Raw genomic sequence first — 14,129 nt, forward strand, 5'->3', positions numbered from 1 at the left:
CCAGTTGAGTCCACGGTGGCCAAAATATGCACTCTGTGTCCGGACTCAGATTTCGAACGACTTCAGAGAGAGCGCTAGTGCAAGTTCTCATGTCATTCCTCAAAGATTGACCAGAACTTGATGTTCCATCTTGGGAGTCATACAGCTTCGAAGTTTTGTTCAGCAACGGCCGCAACTCGGCTCGAAGAATAATGAGTTGAATGTAGAGAAACTCAATATTTTGTGCGCTTGAAACGTTATTATTTGATTTGGCGATCGAAGAAAGGCCACGAAGCAGTGGTTGTGTAACAGCCGATGTCTTCTGGACATCATGGAGTAGCTCCTTGATGGCCCGGGCAGAGCTAGAAAAGTTAGTATTGAAGTTCCTTAACGGTATCTTTTGACCTACTAAAGACTTGAAAGAGCTGAGCTGATAATTGCTGTACGTGCCGAGAAACTGATAAGTCGCGTCTCGTCATCGGACTGAAGACCCGAACCAGCAAAGTCCTTTGCCTCCAGACCTGTGACGAGCCAGTCATCTTGATGAGTAAAGGGTGAAGTTCCATGACTACAGGCTATCCATTTGTCGGCTGCGTAGATAAGGAAGGAAAGCCTGTGCCGCTGAGCTTTCTGCCAACTAAGCATCGACCAATCCGATGGTTCCAGGTGAAGGCCGAGAGTGGTAGCGCAAGAAACAAGTCTCCCGAGCACATCCCGTCTGTACGCCGTATCTGCAACAAGAGGATCTGAAGATGGTCGTAGAGCAAGAAGCAGGAGAGTCTGGGCAACAGCAATGCTTGGTGAGTGGACCTCATATGAGAGAGCTTTATCGATGATTCGTGATATCGCTGGATAAGGGGGTTTATCGTATGCGACATCAACGCTGAGTTTATCGTCGTACACGGCAAAGGGAAGAGAGATGGCATATATGGAAGCAAGGAGATGAGCTGGTGTTGAAGTGGTATCCGGGGGCTTCATTGTGGAAAAGATTGGCCAGTGGGGATGGATGAAGTCCCAGAAGAGTTTGATGAGACGTTCGCCAACTCCAGTGGGGATGGCCTTTTCTAGCTCCTGCATGAGCAAGTCTTGGTTGGGCTGCTCCAAGCCAGCTTCATCTCTTCTTCGAGTAAATAAGGATTGCTGTGAGACCAGAAAGTGACAAGGAAGAGGTGAGTCTTGTACCGAGTGAATGGCGAGTTCTTTGAAGCCGAATATGCCGTTTTCATCGAAACGATAATGCTGCAGGAGAAGGGGGTCCATGTCGCCGCTGAGGCCCATCAACTGTGGATTGGCACCAGCCGGATATTCTGCATCTCCCGCTCGTCCCAGCTGTTGAGGTAGGTTTCGTGTCCACACAGCGGAGGGGGTGCTGGGAGCACGTGGGGTTCGGAACATGGCCTCGAATTCGGATTGTGTGGTGTCGAAGTTGAGCTCCCCGACAAAATCTATACCTGCCTCATCTGAGAGCTGATTGCCCGAGAGGCTTGTAGGGACTTGTGGTGGGCTGGGTGGTGTCGCTGCTGCGATCTGCGGACTTGGCCGATACGACGGCGGACTGTGAACGACCGAATCACGCCCACCTTCTGACGGCAGTGGTCTCTTCCTGGGTGCAGCCGCCTCAATAAATGTGCACTCTCGACCATGCAGAACGCATAGGCGACAGGGCGGTGCTTGATCAATCCGGCATGCCGTCTTTCGCGAGCGACAGAAATCACATGGCCGCTGTCGCTTGCTCATGTACCGACGGGGTTGGATAGACATGTTGTACGTGTAAATAACGCGTCACGGCTTTGGAGTACGACGCGAGATCCTGAGGTATTGGTGCGCAAGGGCTGCATCAATGATCGTTTACAAGCCTTGAGGCTAGACATGCTGCAACTTAATCTTGCCCGTTCTTCTTGATACTTTCGATTCAACGACTGACCGTCACTTAGTGAATGACGGAGCAAGAGTGGAAGATGTTTAAAACCGACAGATTTTCGCAGGAAGCATGAGTCGAGTCACCTGGGAGCCGAGTTCCAAGTGTCAACAGCTGGCACAATCTACGCTATCACCCGAGTTAGAGCGGCAAATGTACTCGCCCAGCTTCATCCGATTTCCTCGCCCCATTCGTAAGACAACCACAATAAAACAACTCATTGGGGACAGCGAGATTCGGAGATTCATTTCTTTCAATTAACATGTTATTGAAGCCAGGCCCAGCTCAAGATTGGTGGTGATTGATTGTCTCTTCCCTCGTCCATAGTTGCCCCCAATCCCAATTCACTCTAGGCACACTGGTAGTAGTACGGCGCTGAAACGCCTGTGCAAGTAGAACCGGACTGCAAATTGAAATATGCCATTAGTTGGAAATCACATCAATGTTTGGTGATATGCTGTTAAAAGGGAAACTTACCGCGCAAGTGGTGCAACCCGTGTAACCCTGTCCACCGCATTGGCCGTACTTCTGGACAGTGCAAGGTGGCGGGGAGGTCCCACCGCCGCCGCCGACGGGAGTGATGGGAAGCGCCGTTCCGACAGGGCCCTTAGCGGCATCACACGTCGCGGCGCATCCACCGCTGCATCCCGAACCCGCCGTCTTGGTCGTACCTATGGACGCAACAGCTGGCCCCGGTACAACGTAGTTGGACAGCTTGGCATGGATATTGACCGCGATTCCAGGGTCGGTCGCCTTGTACGCGCCGGGGAAGCTGACGGTCGCCGGGTTCGCCGTGCCCGTCCCGCCTTGGATGGAGATCTGGTAACACGTCATGTACAGCTGGGCTCCTCCGGACGGGCCAGCCGCGTGCAGCGCGATAGCTTCGGCACGAAGAAGGTAGTCTCCGTCGGCGAGGTCCTTGCTGATGGGCACGTCCATCTTGCCGCAGCATGTGTTGAGGTCCTTGACGCCCCAGTTGTCGTCGTCGCCGGAGCCGGCGCCTGATTTGGCCGACCACCCGTTCTGGAAAATCTTGAACCAGCCGGCTGAGCCGTCGGCCGAGCCAGCGTTGTCGACTTTGCTGAGGTAGACTGTAATAGGGCCGTAGTGCGCACCGCCGATGGCTTCGTTCTTGCAGCTTCGGTCGCCGTTTTGCTGTTGCATCTTAATGTCAGCTGCGTTCTTTTTGCGATGGAATGAGGAGGGAGAAGGAGAATTACCTGATGCATCTCAACAGTTACGGTGCCTCCTGCCTTGACAGGGCATTTAGCATTCACTCCCCTTGTTCCGCCAACATTGCATCGGATGTCGGTGCCGGCAACATTGGTTACAGGTGAGTTGCTTTGCGGCAGTCTTGCGCATTGGGAGCCGTATACAGGAGTCAGTAAAATGGTCTTTTCCTACAAAGATTGGGACCGGGACTTATCATATCAACGCCATCAACCCAGAGTTGCTGGAAGGTGGCATGGCTGGCAACTTCCCGGACAGTAAGCGTCGCAAGGGCGGTGAAGAGAATCGACTTCATGGCTGCCGTCTGAATGACCTTTGGAAATTATGGACAAAGGTAACAGTTCTTCTTCATGAATTAAGAATAAAACATAGGTTGGGGGGCGGCCGTGGCAAAGATACGCCCAAACCAGCTTCATATATAACGCACTCGTAATCCAACAGCCACCCACAGACGAAGCCAAGGCTTTCCGGACTTCAATAACCGAAATAGAACCGTTGCACCTTCTCGGTTGATGCCTCTAGTAGAGGGGTGCTCGTCACTACCTTTGGAACCTATGTACGTGGGAGATATCGGTCCTTCATCTCACCTAGTGTGGCTGCGGCAGATTGTCTGTCCCGGTCTCGCCGCTTCGGCACACCTCTAGACCAAAGATCCGACAGCTGCAACCCCACATATTAATATCGATATCGGGACCACGAGGACATTCCAAGAGGATGTCAGCGGTAAAGAAGCGACCATGTGGCAAGACTTGGTAAATTAGGAGGCCAATATAGCCGGTACGCCGGCAGAAGTCGCCGGCCAGTTGCGTTCCGTGACTGAAGCGACACAGAAGGAGCATGGTAGTTTCGGCATTTCTGGATGTCTAATCACCCGGGTCATAGTTGAGTGTCATATAGATGGCGCATGTCTTCTTGGTACAATGCAATTCTGTCATTTAGTTCTGTCTGGATCATCGACACGTGAGCGTAACTATCTAAAATCAGAAATCCTCCAAGCCATGTATCGTACAGTAAGCAAATATGCCAGCTTCATCCTATGATGACTGATGCAAATAACGCAAAATCTCTGGGTCCTGACTCGGCGGGCATTTCTTCCCATCAACCCCGATAGAGGTAAGCAGAATTGGATCATCCTTCGAAGTGTCGGGATGGACCTCAAGACCATATGACAACTCTACCTTGGCATAACGAGCAGACTCTACGAGTGCGGCCACGTCGATTTCGTTATCGCCCGTGCCAGCCTTCGCAGCCCGTATCAAGGCCTCTCGCTGTGCTGCTGGGATACTCGATACCCGCCCTGCGAGCCTCGATCCGGGAGGCGGCGTCGTGCTGCCCCACTCGTAGTTCATCGGCCGCAGCAGCGCCGCGCCCGTTTGCAAAACCCAGCTCTCCGCCGCTCCCATATCTTCCATCTCCTCTTCTGCCTTTTTCCGCCACTTCGACGGGAGTAGCTTGGAAAGAGCAAGCACGGTGGCGAGAAAGGCCCCTTTGACTGCTTGAAAGAAATTGTACACGTACTCGTCCGGTACCTGTCGAATTAACGCTCCGAGGGGGATCACCAGGATGCCGAAAAGCATCGACCAGCCCCATTGCGGTCCACTGAGTGGGCGGGTGTCGAAGGCCTGCCCACCCTTCCAGATGATCACCATCTGTCCCGCAACGGTAGCACACTGCACGCCAATAAACCACGGGTTACGAAGAACACCTTGGTACCAGATGTTGAGTCGGTTGTCGACGCGGCGGCAGTTGTGCTGGTTGAAAAATTGCATCCAGACGTATATGTTGAAGACCATTGTCTGGAGGGCTTCCCTTTCCGCCTTTGTTGTGGGATTGAAGAGAGCATCTCCGGCGTAGTGGAGGGTAAACATGACTGCAAGCTGATAGATCGCTTGGCCCAGAATCATTTTCCACATTGTAATGGTGACAATTGGTGCGGTTCGCGGCTCCGGTCGTTTCTTGAGGAAATCTGGGGAGGGGTAGTCGGTTGCCAAGCCGAGGGAAGCGAATATATCCATGATAAGGTTAATCCAGAGCAGTTGAACAACTGTAAAGATCGAATCTCCTGCTAGTTCTGAAATGACAGTCAAGGTGCCGGCCGTAATGTTGATGGTGAATTGGAACTGCATCTCTGTTAGCATATGACATAGCATGAAGGTGAAGAAGATGCTATCACTTACCTGTAGGAACTTCTTGACGGCCGTGTTCACCGTCCGACCCCATATGAGGGCCTTCACAATTGAAGCGAAGTTATCGTCAAGTAGGATGATGGATGCAGCCTCCTTGGCCACTTCTGTTCCCTGGATACCCATAGCGAAGCCTACATCTGCTGCCTTGAGAGCCAATGCGTCATTGGTTCCATCACCGGTAACAGCCACCGTCTCTCCCATGCCTTTCAAATGAGATACGAGAAGCAGCTTGTCCTCGGGGCTGGATCTTGCGAGCACCTGCAGCCGTGGAATAACCAGGTCTAGTTGTGCAGGTGTGAGCTTTCGGAACGTAGGACCATCCATGGCCAAGCCTCCAGGGGTGTATATGCCGCATTCGGACGCGATGGCCGTCGCAGTCAGAAAGTTGTCGCCGGTAACCATGCGCACGAAGACGCCGGCCTCTTGACATTGGCGCACGGAGTCGGGGACTTCGGGTCGGAGCGGATCGCGGATGCCAAAGACACCGATGAACGTCATGCCGCAGAAGTGCTTCTCAAATTTGATGGAGTCGGAATCGTCTGGGTTCTCGAACGCCTCGCTGATGTCGACATCTTTGTAGGCCATGACGATCGGCCGGAGCATCTTCTTTGCGTATTCGCGAATCGTCGTCCGGATGTTACCTCGCAAGTCTTCCGTGACCACTTGAGTAGTGAGGCCTGTCTTAGGTTCGCTGAGCACGCTGGTGCATTGCTCGAAGACCACCTCTGCAGCCCCCTTGACTAGAAGCCGGTACTTGCCATCCGGAAGCTTGGACATGACGGCCATCCATTTCCGAGATGCATCGAAGGGGAACATATCGGCGATCTCGTTGTTTGCTCTCTCCTCGCCGAGAGTGCCCATGGAAAGATGCTCTCGACCAAATCTTAGCATCGCTGTCTCGGTGCTCGTTCCCACGAAACCAGGCTCTTTCGGGTTATCGCTCTCAAATGCGGTCGAGTTCAGAGCGATGCTATTCTTCATCAGTGTTCTCACGTCCCTGCTCAATGATTCTAGCAACCTCGCGGGGTGGTCCTGGCTTGCGCCATCGTCGCTGCTCGGCTCCTCTTTGATGTCATCATTGGCCAACTCCTTCGTGCCGCCACCAAACCTTTCAGCAATGCCGATTCTAGCAGCGACAACCGTCATGCTATTCTGGGTCAACGTCCCAGTCTTATCCGAGCAAATACACGTGGCATTGCCCATGATCTCACAAGAACGAATCAAGCGAACCAGGTTTTTATCCTTCAGCATTCTTGTGGTGGCAAAAGCAAGGGCAAGCGTAACTGCGAGGGCTAGCCCTTCTGGCACAGTAATCACAACGACAGTGACAGCGAGGATGAGAAGCTTGAAGAAGGTTTCAGCCTTCTCGGAGGGGCTTCCTTGCATGCTCCGTAACCCGACCATGAATCGAATGAACAGAATGAGAAAGAAGATGATGCCAGCAATAGCACCAAAAGTGATGAGTTGCTTCGCCAACTTTCCTAGCTTTTGCTGGAGCGGGGTCTCCTCTACATCCTCTCTCAGCGACATCAAAGTCCTACCATAGGTCGAGTTAGTTCCCACAGAAGTCACCAGGTAGGCGCCAACGCCGCCAGATACTGTGGTGCCGCTGAGGATGAAGGGGTCGGCCGCAGAGGATCTGTGGGCCTTTTGGTTGCGGATATCACTGTTGCTAGGCACACTTTTGTGTACCAATTCGGATTCGCCAGAGAGGGAAGACTCGTCAACCTGGATGCCCGACCCTTGGACCAGAACTCCGTCAACGGCAACAACATCACCAGTCTCGACATGCATAATGTCCCCCACTTGCACCTCGTATACAGATATGTTTTGTGTCTTTCCAGAGCGGATGAGCTTCACATCTCGTTGCTCCTTTCTCTCGTTGAGCTTGGCGAACCTGTGATTCTTCTGCCAGTCCGTAGCGGCACTCGCGAAGACAATAACCAAAATGGCGACGACCACAGTAACGCCGTCGACCCATTGGATGTTGGGCTCGTCGTCGGAAGCGTCTATCGTTTCGTAAATACCGAGCGCCAAAGAGATGGTGGCTGAGATTGTGAGGAGGAACATGAGCTTGTCGTTGAACGCGATCCATGCCAATCTCATGAAGGACTTTTGTTTCTTTTTAGGCAGTCGGTTCTCGCCGAATATACGCCTTCGGTCGGTAAAGGCCTTTTCTTCGTGTTGACCAAGATCTAGATCGAGCTTGAAGGCATGTTCTTGCGGTGATGGAGGGAGAGGTTTGATTTCGGCGGAACGTTGGGCTTCTCCAGCGGCCACTGCCTCTTCAAAGGTAATGGTGCCATCGAGGGTTGCTTCGTCTACACTCAAGCCAGCGACAAGGTCCGTCCGTAGACCAATCGCCAGCCCAGGAAGGCCACCAAATCGTCGGAGTGCTGACAAGTTGCGTGCGGTGATGAGTGCATGGAGTTGTGTTGGTGTGAAGGCAAACTTGTTGTTTTGAATGTTGGAATCATCGCGAAGATCGAGTTCTTTTTCTTTGTCTTCTAGTTGCTGGGCGAGGTTCTTGTTAAATGGGGCGTCTGCTTTGTGCTGCCCGGTGTCTGGCTGGCACGGTGCAGCAGTGATCTCGTCGGCCATTGTCTCGTTCCTTGCTCCAAGAGTTGAACGGGCCGCGGAGCGTGGTGACAAGAGTATATTGTCAGGATCGGCAGGATTTGGCGAGAAGAAAAATAGAGACGCGCTGGAATGGAGCCCCCTTCAAAGCCCGGGGGGCACGAGTTGGTAATATGTTGTGGCCATGTCATCTCCAAGCGAGCCTGAGCCTACGCTGGGGACGGATTTGAGTGCCGCGTCATTGTATCTTGGCGAATCTCACCATGGCGCCGAGAGAATCCAAGGCTTCTCGGCACGCTGTAAGGACGTGAGTGGTCCATTAGTGTGATTCTGGGGCTAGACTCACTTCTCAAGCCTTACGGTCTGGGGACTTGTGGGGTGGACGGACCCGCCCACGGCAACTCGGCGCTGCCACATTGAGATGGCACGTGGCCATCGGTCAGTCCGGGTTCGTTGCCTTCAAGACAGCATTCGGGCGGAAGAGGGGGCGGAAATCCATGTTCATGGTGACTACTCGGCCGTTCGCGGCGGTCATCCGGGGCCTTTGAGGCCGTCTTTTCGGTGTCGGCGTGGCTGTGTTGCTCGGAAGACGCGAACAAAATGTGGATATTGCAGGGAACTTCCACCTATTCGATCACAAAGCGGAGAGCCTCAAAATGAACTTGGCCAGTTATGCTGGCGGCTGTTCGGCTCATGGCGGCTTGGCGTGCCCAGAAAGAAGGCTTAGTGGGAGACTTGGCTACGCCCCCCTGACATCATTCAGGGCCTCATTTCAGCTGCTAGGTTGCAGTGCACTTCGTGCATACACTAGATACTTGAGAAACTTGAAGACCAATTCAATCAATTTTAAGTACAACTGGAGGAGAACCTGAAGCAATCAACTTATGATAATGCGTACCTCGAGGGTGGGGGTGATTCCGCTGCACGTCCTGCAACTTCATTTGCAGCAGCTTCCGCATCCCCCCATAAACTTCCTTTTTTTCAACTTAGGCACCTAGCGCATATCATCTGGCACCGTTGTATTATGTCGAGTGCCGGGTTGGCCTCGATTAGCTGTCGCAGTAGCTGGTTGTCAACATGCTTGTGGATAACCATCCGGGACAGCGCCGTGCCGCCTCTCCGGGGCGGGTTGACCGGTCGGGTTGACGGCAAAAAAACGCCCTGGTTCAAGGCCAAAAACGAAAGGCAGTCGGTTGGAAAGTGTGATCGAACAGCCTTTGAGTTTGTAGCTTATGCTTGGCAGGAGTGACGGCGGCGGTAATGTTGCAAGGACATAGACTACGTAGACGACGGTCATTTGGGAATAGTGAGGTAAGTCAATGGCCACAAGAAGAGGTAAGATATGTGTTGGAGACATACCTTCTGATGGGGCCAGCCTTGCTGCTACAGGCGAATGGCCTAAGGCGCGGTCTGGAAATATTAGATATCAGGTCAGTAAATCGGGGGTTCACCCATCAAGGAATCAGGGGGGCTTTCGCCCATCAAGGAAGAGGATCGCCATGGGAATCGAACCCACTCCCCGTAGGGCTGCCAGAACGACCTTAGGACCGAAGTCCACGGATTTCCAACCATCAAGGAATTTGGGCTGTCGCCCATCAAGGAAATGGTGTTTCACCCAAGGAAATGGGGTTTTCACCCATCAAGGAATAGGGAAAAAATAGGCTTTCGCCCATCGGGGAATAAGAAGAAGATGGGGTTTCCCCCAAGGAAATGGGGTTTTCACCCATCAAGGAATAGGAAGAAAATAGGCTTTCGCCCATCGGGGAATAAGAAGAAGGTGGGATTTCTCCCATATACCCATTGGGGCATAAATTCCTGACGAAAAGGGCCTTGTCATATGTTTCGGTCGAAGGCGACTTGTGCTCGCGCGGATGGCGTCGGGTACTACCGGCGGCTCAAGTTGCACACTATTCTTCGTCGTCCAAATAATCCACCACGTAAGTCTTCGTCGTTATCTCCGTAATCACGGCTCTCGTCCTTGCTCCGGGAGCCCTATGGCGCTCCCTTTCCAGAATTTCTTGCAGCGACGGGTTCTCGAGAGAGCTGAAGTTGTTGCCGCCGGTGGTGCCATGAGCCAAGGGTGTTTGGGAGGGTAGGTTCTCAGCAGCGGTGGAAGGAGCGGTGGAAGGGGCGGTGGGAGCAGCGGTGGTGGGAGGAGCGGTGGTTGTAGGAACTCCGACGGTGGGAGTCATGGTGGCATTTGTCTCCTGCGTTCCCGAGGAGCTTGAATTATACTATTGTTTGTATTAGCAGTGCTACCAATATGAGATGGAGGAGATCCAAAGACTGACCGCAACCCTGCTTGCTCGGTCGATTCTAACCGGACGGCCGCGGAATTCGTGATTCTTGAGGTCATCCTCAGCCGTCTTAACGTCGGGCCGCTGATTAAACCCAAGCATCACCCAGCCCGAATGACGAGTTGGGTTGCTGTTATCCGCAGACGGCGGCCAGAGGAAGATGACCGAGTTGGGCTTGGTAAGCTTGGCCCGTATTCCGGCCTCGAATGCAGCCCGAGTTCCCGTGAAGTCGATTCCACGAGCAACAAGAAGACGCCGATTCTTCCGGAAAACCTTGATGTGGTCTTCCCACTCCGCGTTGTAAGGCATGCTGTTCAACAGTTACGGTCAGAATTTGCCTGCGCTGGGAGGAACAACGGGCCGAACTGAGTGATACTTACTCTGTTGCCGGCTTAGCGAAGGATTTTGTATGAAGCTGATGTATGAAGGTCTTTTCGCGGTTGTGGCAGATCTCGTTGGAATTTGTTTGTTTGTTTAATGGTGGTGTCAATGAATCGTGTTCGTGAAAGGGAAGGTGCACTGGAAGAGGTGGATGGAGACTTACCTTAGATAGAGAAACAGTACCTCAATATGAAGCCCTCGGCCCCACATATACCCCGAAAATAAATGATTGGTCAGAGACACTTTTCTGCCACTGCATTTAGGATATGAACGGCGGCAAAGTCCATTCTACTGTTAGGCTTTTACCTCTGAGCATATCCTGACCAGCTTTGACACCATCAACTCCACAACCTTCCTTCCTTAATGGGCGAAAGCTCGCCCTCTCTTTTGATTCTTTGATGGCCAGGCTGCAGTGAACTTCGTTTATAGATACTTGAGAAAACTTGACGATTGTGTCTATTAGTGTTTAAGTTCTATTGTATATGAATCAGGAATGGCTGTGTTAATCCATCGGAACTTTTCAAGTGCATCTAGAGTACTGCTTGCTGAATAACAAGGCCTACTGAGGAGAACCATATGTAGCCGCCTTATAATATTGCGTGCCTTATGTAATGGCGGTTACGCTGCATATCCTGCAGCTGCCTGCCAATCTCTGCCTCGGTCCAGCGCCTTCTTCCTGTGCTGGCGGAAGCGCGCCGACGCCCCCACATACGCCTCTCGTTCTTCAACCGAGACACTAGCTGTCTTCGATTTCGCAGCCTTTGATTGTCAGGAGCGGCGGCGGCAGTATTAGCTCAAGGGAATAGACTACGTGAAAGGCGGCCATTGGGGAACGGTGAGGTAGGTCAATGATCACTTGCCCTAAGGCTCGTGAACTTGCTGATTAGACTCGGTGCATATGCTTTTTCTGGATCTAGAATGCTCCCAGGTAGAGGAGGGGGAGTTGGGCTTAGTAAGTGTAAATACAGCAGGGATGTTGAGAGTCGTGTAAGCTTCAAGAGAGGAGACGGTGGACAAGTGGATGGAGAAGGAGCCCCAGTGGGTTCTGGGGGAAGTTGGAGTTAGGAGGTGATGAGTGGTTGTTGGTGCTGCGGCTGTTGGTGAAGAACAAGTTATGGAAGGTGGGAGAGATGGGTATGGTAAGGAGGAAGGGGAATTAGAAAGGGTGTGATCTCGAAAACTTGCGGGCTTAAATAGACATAGAGTGATGAAGAAGCCGCATGTAGGAGGTAGCAGAGGTGATGTTACCGGCCAGGCTGATGAATGGGTGAATGAAAATTCGGGAGCGATGCTATGGCTCAGCTTTGGGCTTTGTTGGAGATCGAGGCCATCGTCTGGGTTATGGATATGCTGTAACATCGGCACGGATCTCTCGTGCGTATCTTGGAGCACCATTTCCAGTCTCCAAAGACTCCTATGATACGCTGGCTCAGCATCGCGAACATTTGTGTGCAGTGCCATTCATAAGCTTCGATAAGTGACCGTCGGCAATGCAAGCGTCTTTTGTCTCTCGGACGGTCCTGAAATAATCACTTCACGGTTTGGGTGCCCGTTGGTCTCGTCGGCCAAAGCCTCGTGTACCGGTTTCAGGGTGGCTAGCATGGAAAGCCCTGGTCCTGACAGGATGCTAGGAAGGTGTCAACGTAATCACTGCATAGCTAACTCACCTTGGAAATAGCCTTTCTAGGCAACAGCTGGAACTCGACTTGATTGGGTTATGAGACAATGCATCGCGCGGGAATCGAACCCGCTCCCTGATACCACTGTCCCGCGTTAGCGGGACGAGTAGATACTCAGGGCGACCAGATGCCGAAGCACCAACGACGCTTTAGGGCCGAAGCCCAAGGGTTTTCGCCCATTAAGAAGTCAGGTTTTCACCCATCGGGAAATTGGGTTTTCACCCATCAAGGAATTGGGTTTTTACCCATCAAGGAATAAGGAAGGAGTGGGCTTTCGCCCATTTATGGAAGCTTTTTTTTTTTTTTTACGGAAGGGAGTGGTCGACTTTGGCTACTGCCGATTCCCCTTCGTCGGAGCCCTGGAATTTTCGTTTATGTTCTGAATTGAGCAGCTCGTGTAACGAGACGGGCGTGTGTAGAGATGACACGTCTTCCTGAGTGAAATGCGAGTTAAAGGTCTTTTTAGTCTCGTTCGACTCGTTGACAAATCTGATCGGCGCCAGTGGATCCGTCGGCCAATTCTGCTTCTCTACCATGTCCTTGGTGACACGACGACCGAATGATTGCCAGTGGGTATGCTGGTCGTAGTCACCCCAGCCATAACAGACACCAGCAGGACGTGCATGTTGCAAGACGTGCCCGGTCGATGTGGCTGAACGACTCTCGGACACCTGATCGTGGCGGTCCGGGGGGGCGAAGGACGGCGATTGGGCCATCGTCGCGGGGTCCGATCCGTTTTTGCCGATCAACTGGCCAGGACGCCAGTTGCCGTCGGTCATGGCGGAGCTGATGAGGTTGTTGCCGTGTTCGAGGTAGCGCATCGTATCAGCGGTGGGCCGATCATACGACACGACGTCCACCGGACGATCGACAGTTCGGGTATCTTTGTAGTTATTCTCGATGTCGAGAGGAGGACTTGGAGCGTACCACACTTCCCAGCCTTGGGCCTCGTGGGCGGCTACCTCTTCTTTGGGAATGATAATCACATCCACGCCCTGCCGCAAGTTGCCCACCATCTTGTAGACTGTTGACTTCCCGACTTGGTCTGCAGGGACTTCTCGGCTTACACAGACATACTCGGTATCAAGATTGTCGTCCAGGAGCTTCGAGTTGGCAGCTTGCAAGCTAACCCATTGTCGGGGCTGCATTTTGCCATGCGCGTCCTTAGCGACTCGGCAGCACGGGACGCCGATCGAGTCATAGTACGCCTCTCGTTCGCGCATATGGGCAAGAAAACTTTCCAGATTCTTGCCGGTGTTCATGTTGTCATCCTTCCACTCTTTAGGCCAGACATTGTTGCCAGACATGCTGGGTGGCCTGAAAGCTTCGACCAGAGTCGACTGCGCGGCGGGATCCGGTGGCAGCATCGCCGACGGAGAATTTACCTGATCCATGGGGACCAGAGCTGCTGTGGTTTCGGCTGGCTCAAGAAGATTAGAAGCAGGAGAGGCGCCCCGGGCGATGGAAGCGCTCGCCGCCGCATGCATCTCGATGGCGGGATTGACGTTGGGATCTGGTGCAGCCGCGACCTGGGCATTGTCGTAAGACATTCTATTTTTCAAAGTATTAGCTTCCTTCACTCAGGTAGCGCTCGAAATCTGAGGAGTTTGAATTTCGGCCGTCTTGAACCGCTTGATAATAGCACATCTGGGATGTGACTTACGTGACTGTTATCGGTATCAATCGTGTTCGTGAGTGTATTGACGGATTGTGTAGAAGCTGAGAAGCGGGTTGTGCAGTAGTTAAGAAGTGGATTGTGTAGATGTTAAGAAGCGGATCGTGTTGCAAGATTTAGTGGATCCGAAGCCGAGCTGTGGAAATTTCATATCTGGCACTGCTACTGCCATAATTCATTATATCAACCGGCACCTGCCTGCAGACG

General features: G+C 52.7%; 4 protein-coding genes across 4 annotated transcripts; all 4 read right to left on the bottom strand.

Annotated features, from left to right (window-relative positions):
- Window positions 1-2,246: 2,246 nt before the first annotated feature.
- EsH8_X_000493 (uncharacterized protein) lies at window positions 2,247-3,061 on the bottom strand (the record flags this gene model as incomplete). The annotated part of the gene is made up of 2 exons (XM_083274581.1): window positions 2,247-2,300; window positions 2,375-3,061. 2 exons carry the CDS (start codon window positions 3,059-3,061, stop codon window positions 2,247-2,249), a joined length of 741 nt encoding a protein of 246 aa, XP_083119973.1.
- Window positions 3,062-4,161: 1,100 nt separating this feature from the next.
- On the bottom strand, window positions 4,162-7,914 carry EsH8_X_000494 (uncharacterized protein; the record flags this gene model as incomplete). Its single annotated transcript, XM_083274582.1, has 2 exons — window positions 4,162-5,247; window positions 5,305-7,914. 2 exons carry the CDS (start codon window positions 7,912-7,914, stop codon window positions 4,162-4,164), a joined length of 3,696 nt encoding a protein of 1,231 aa, XP_083119974.1.
- A 1,883-nt stretch (window positions 7,915-9,797) lies between these two features.
- EsH8_X_000495 (uncharacterized protein) lies at window positions 9,798-10,496 on the bottom strand (the record flags this gene model as incomplete). The annotated part of the gene is made up of 2 exons (XM_083274583.1): window positions 9,798-10,124; window positions 10,182-10,496. 2 exons carry the CDS (start codon window positions 10,494-10,496, stop codon window positions 9,798-9,800), a joined length of 642 nt encoding a protein of 213 aa, XP_083119975.1.
- A 2,056-nt stretch (window positions 10,497-12,552) lies between these two features.
- On the bottom strand, window positions 12,553-13,797 carry EsH8_X_000496 (uncharacterized protein; the record flags this gene model as incomplete). The annotated part of the gene is made up of 1 exon (XM_083274584.1): window positions 12,553-13,797. One exon carries the CDS (start codon window positions 13,795-13,797, stop codon window positions 12,553-12,555), a length of 1,245 nt encoding a protein of 414 aa, XP_083119976.1.
- Between the last annotated feature and the right edge of the window lie 332 nt (window positions 13,798-14,129).

The sequence above is a fragment of the Colletotrichum jinshuiense genome, chromosome 10 (genome assembly GCF_051148585.1).
Source record: "Colletotrichum jinshuiense chromosome 10, complete sequence".
Classification (NCBI taxonomy): domain Eukaryota; kingdom Fungi; phylum Ascomycota; class Sordariomycetes; order Glomerellales; family Glomerellaceae; genus Colletotrichum; species Colletotrichum jinshuiense.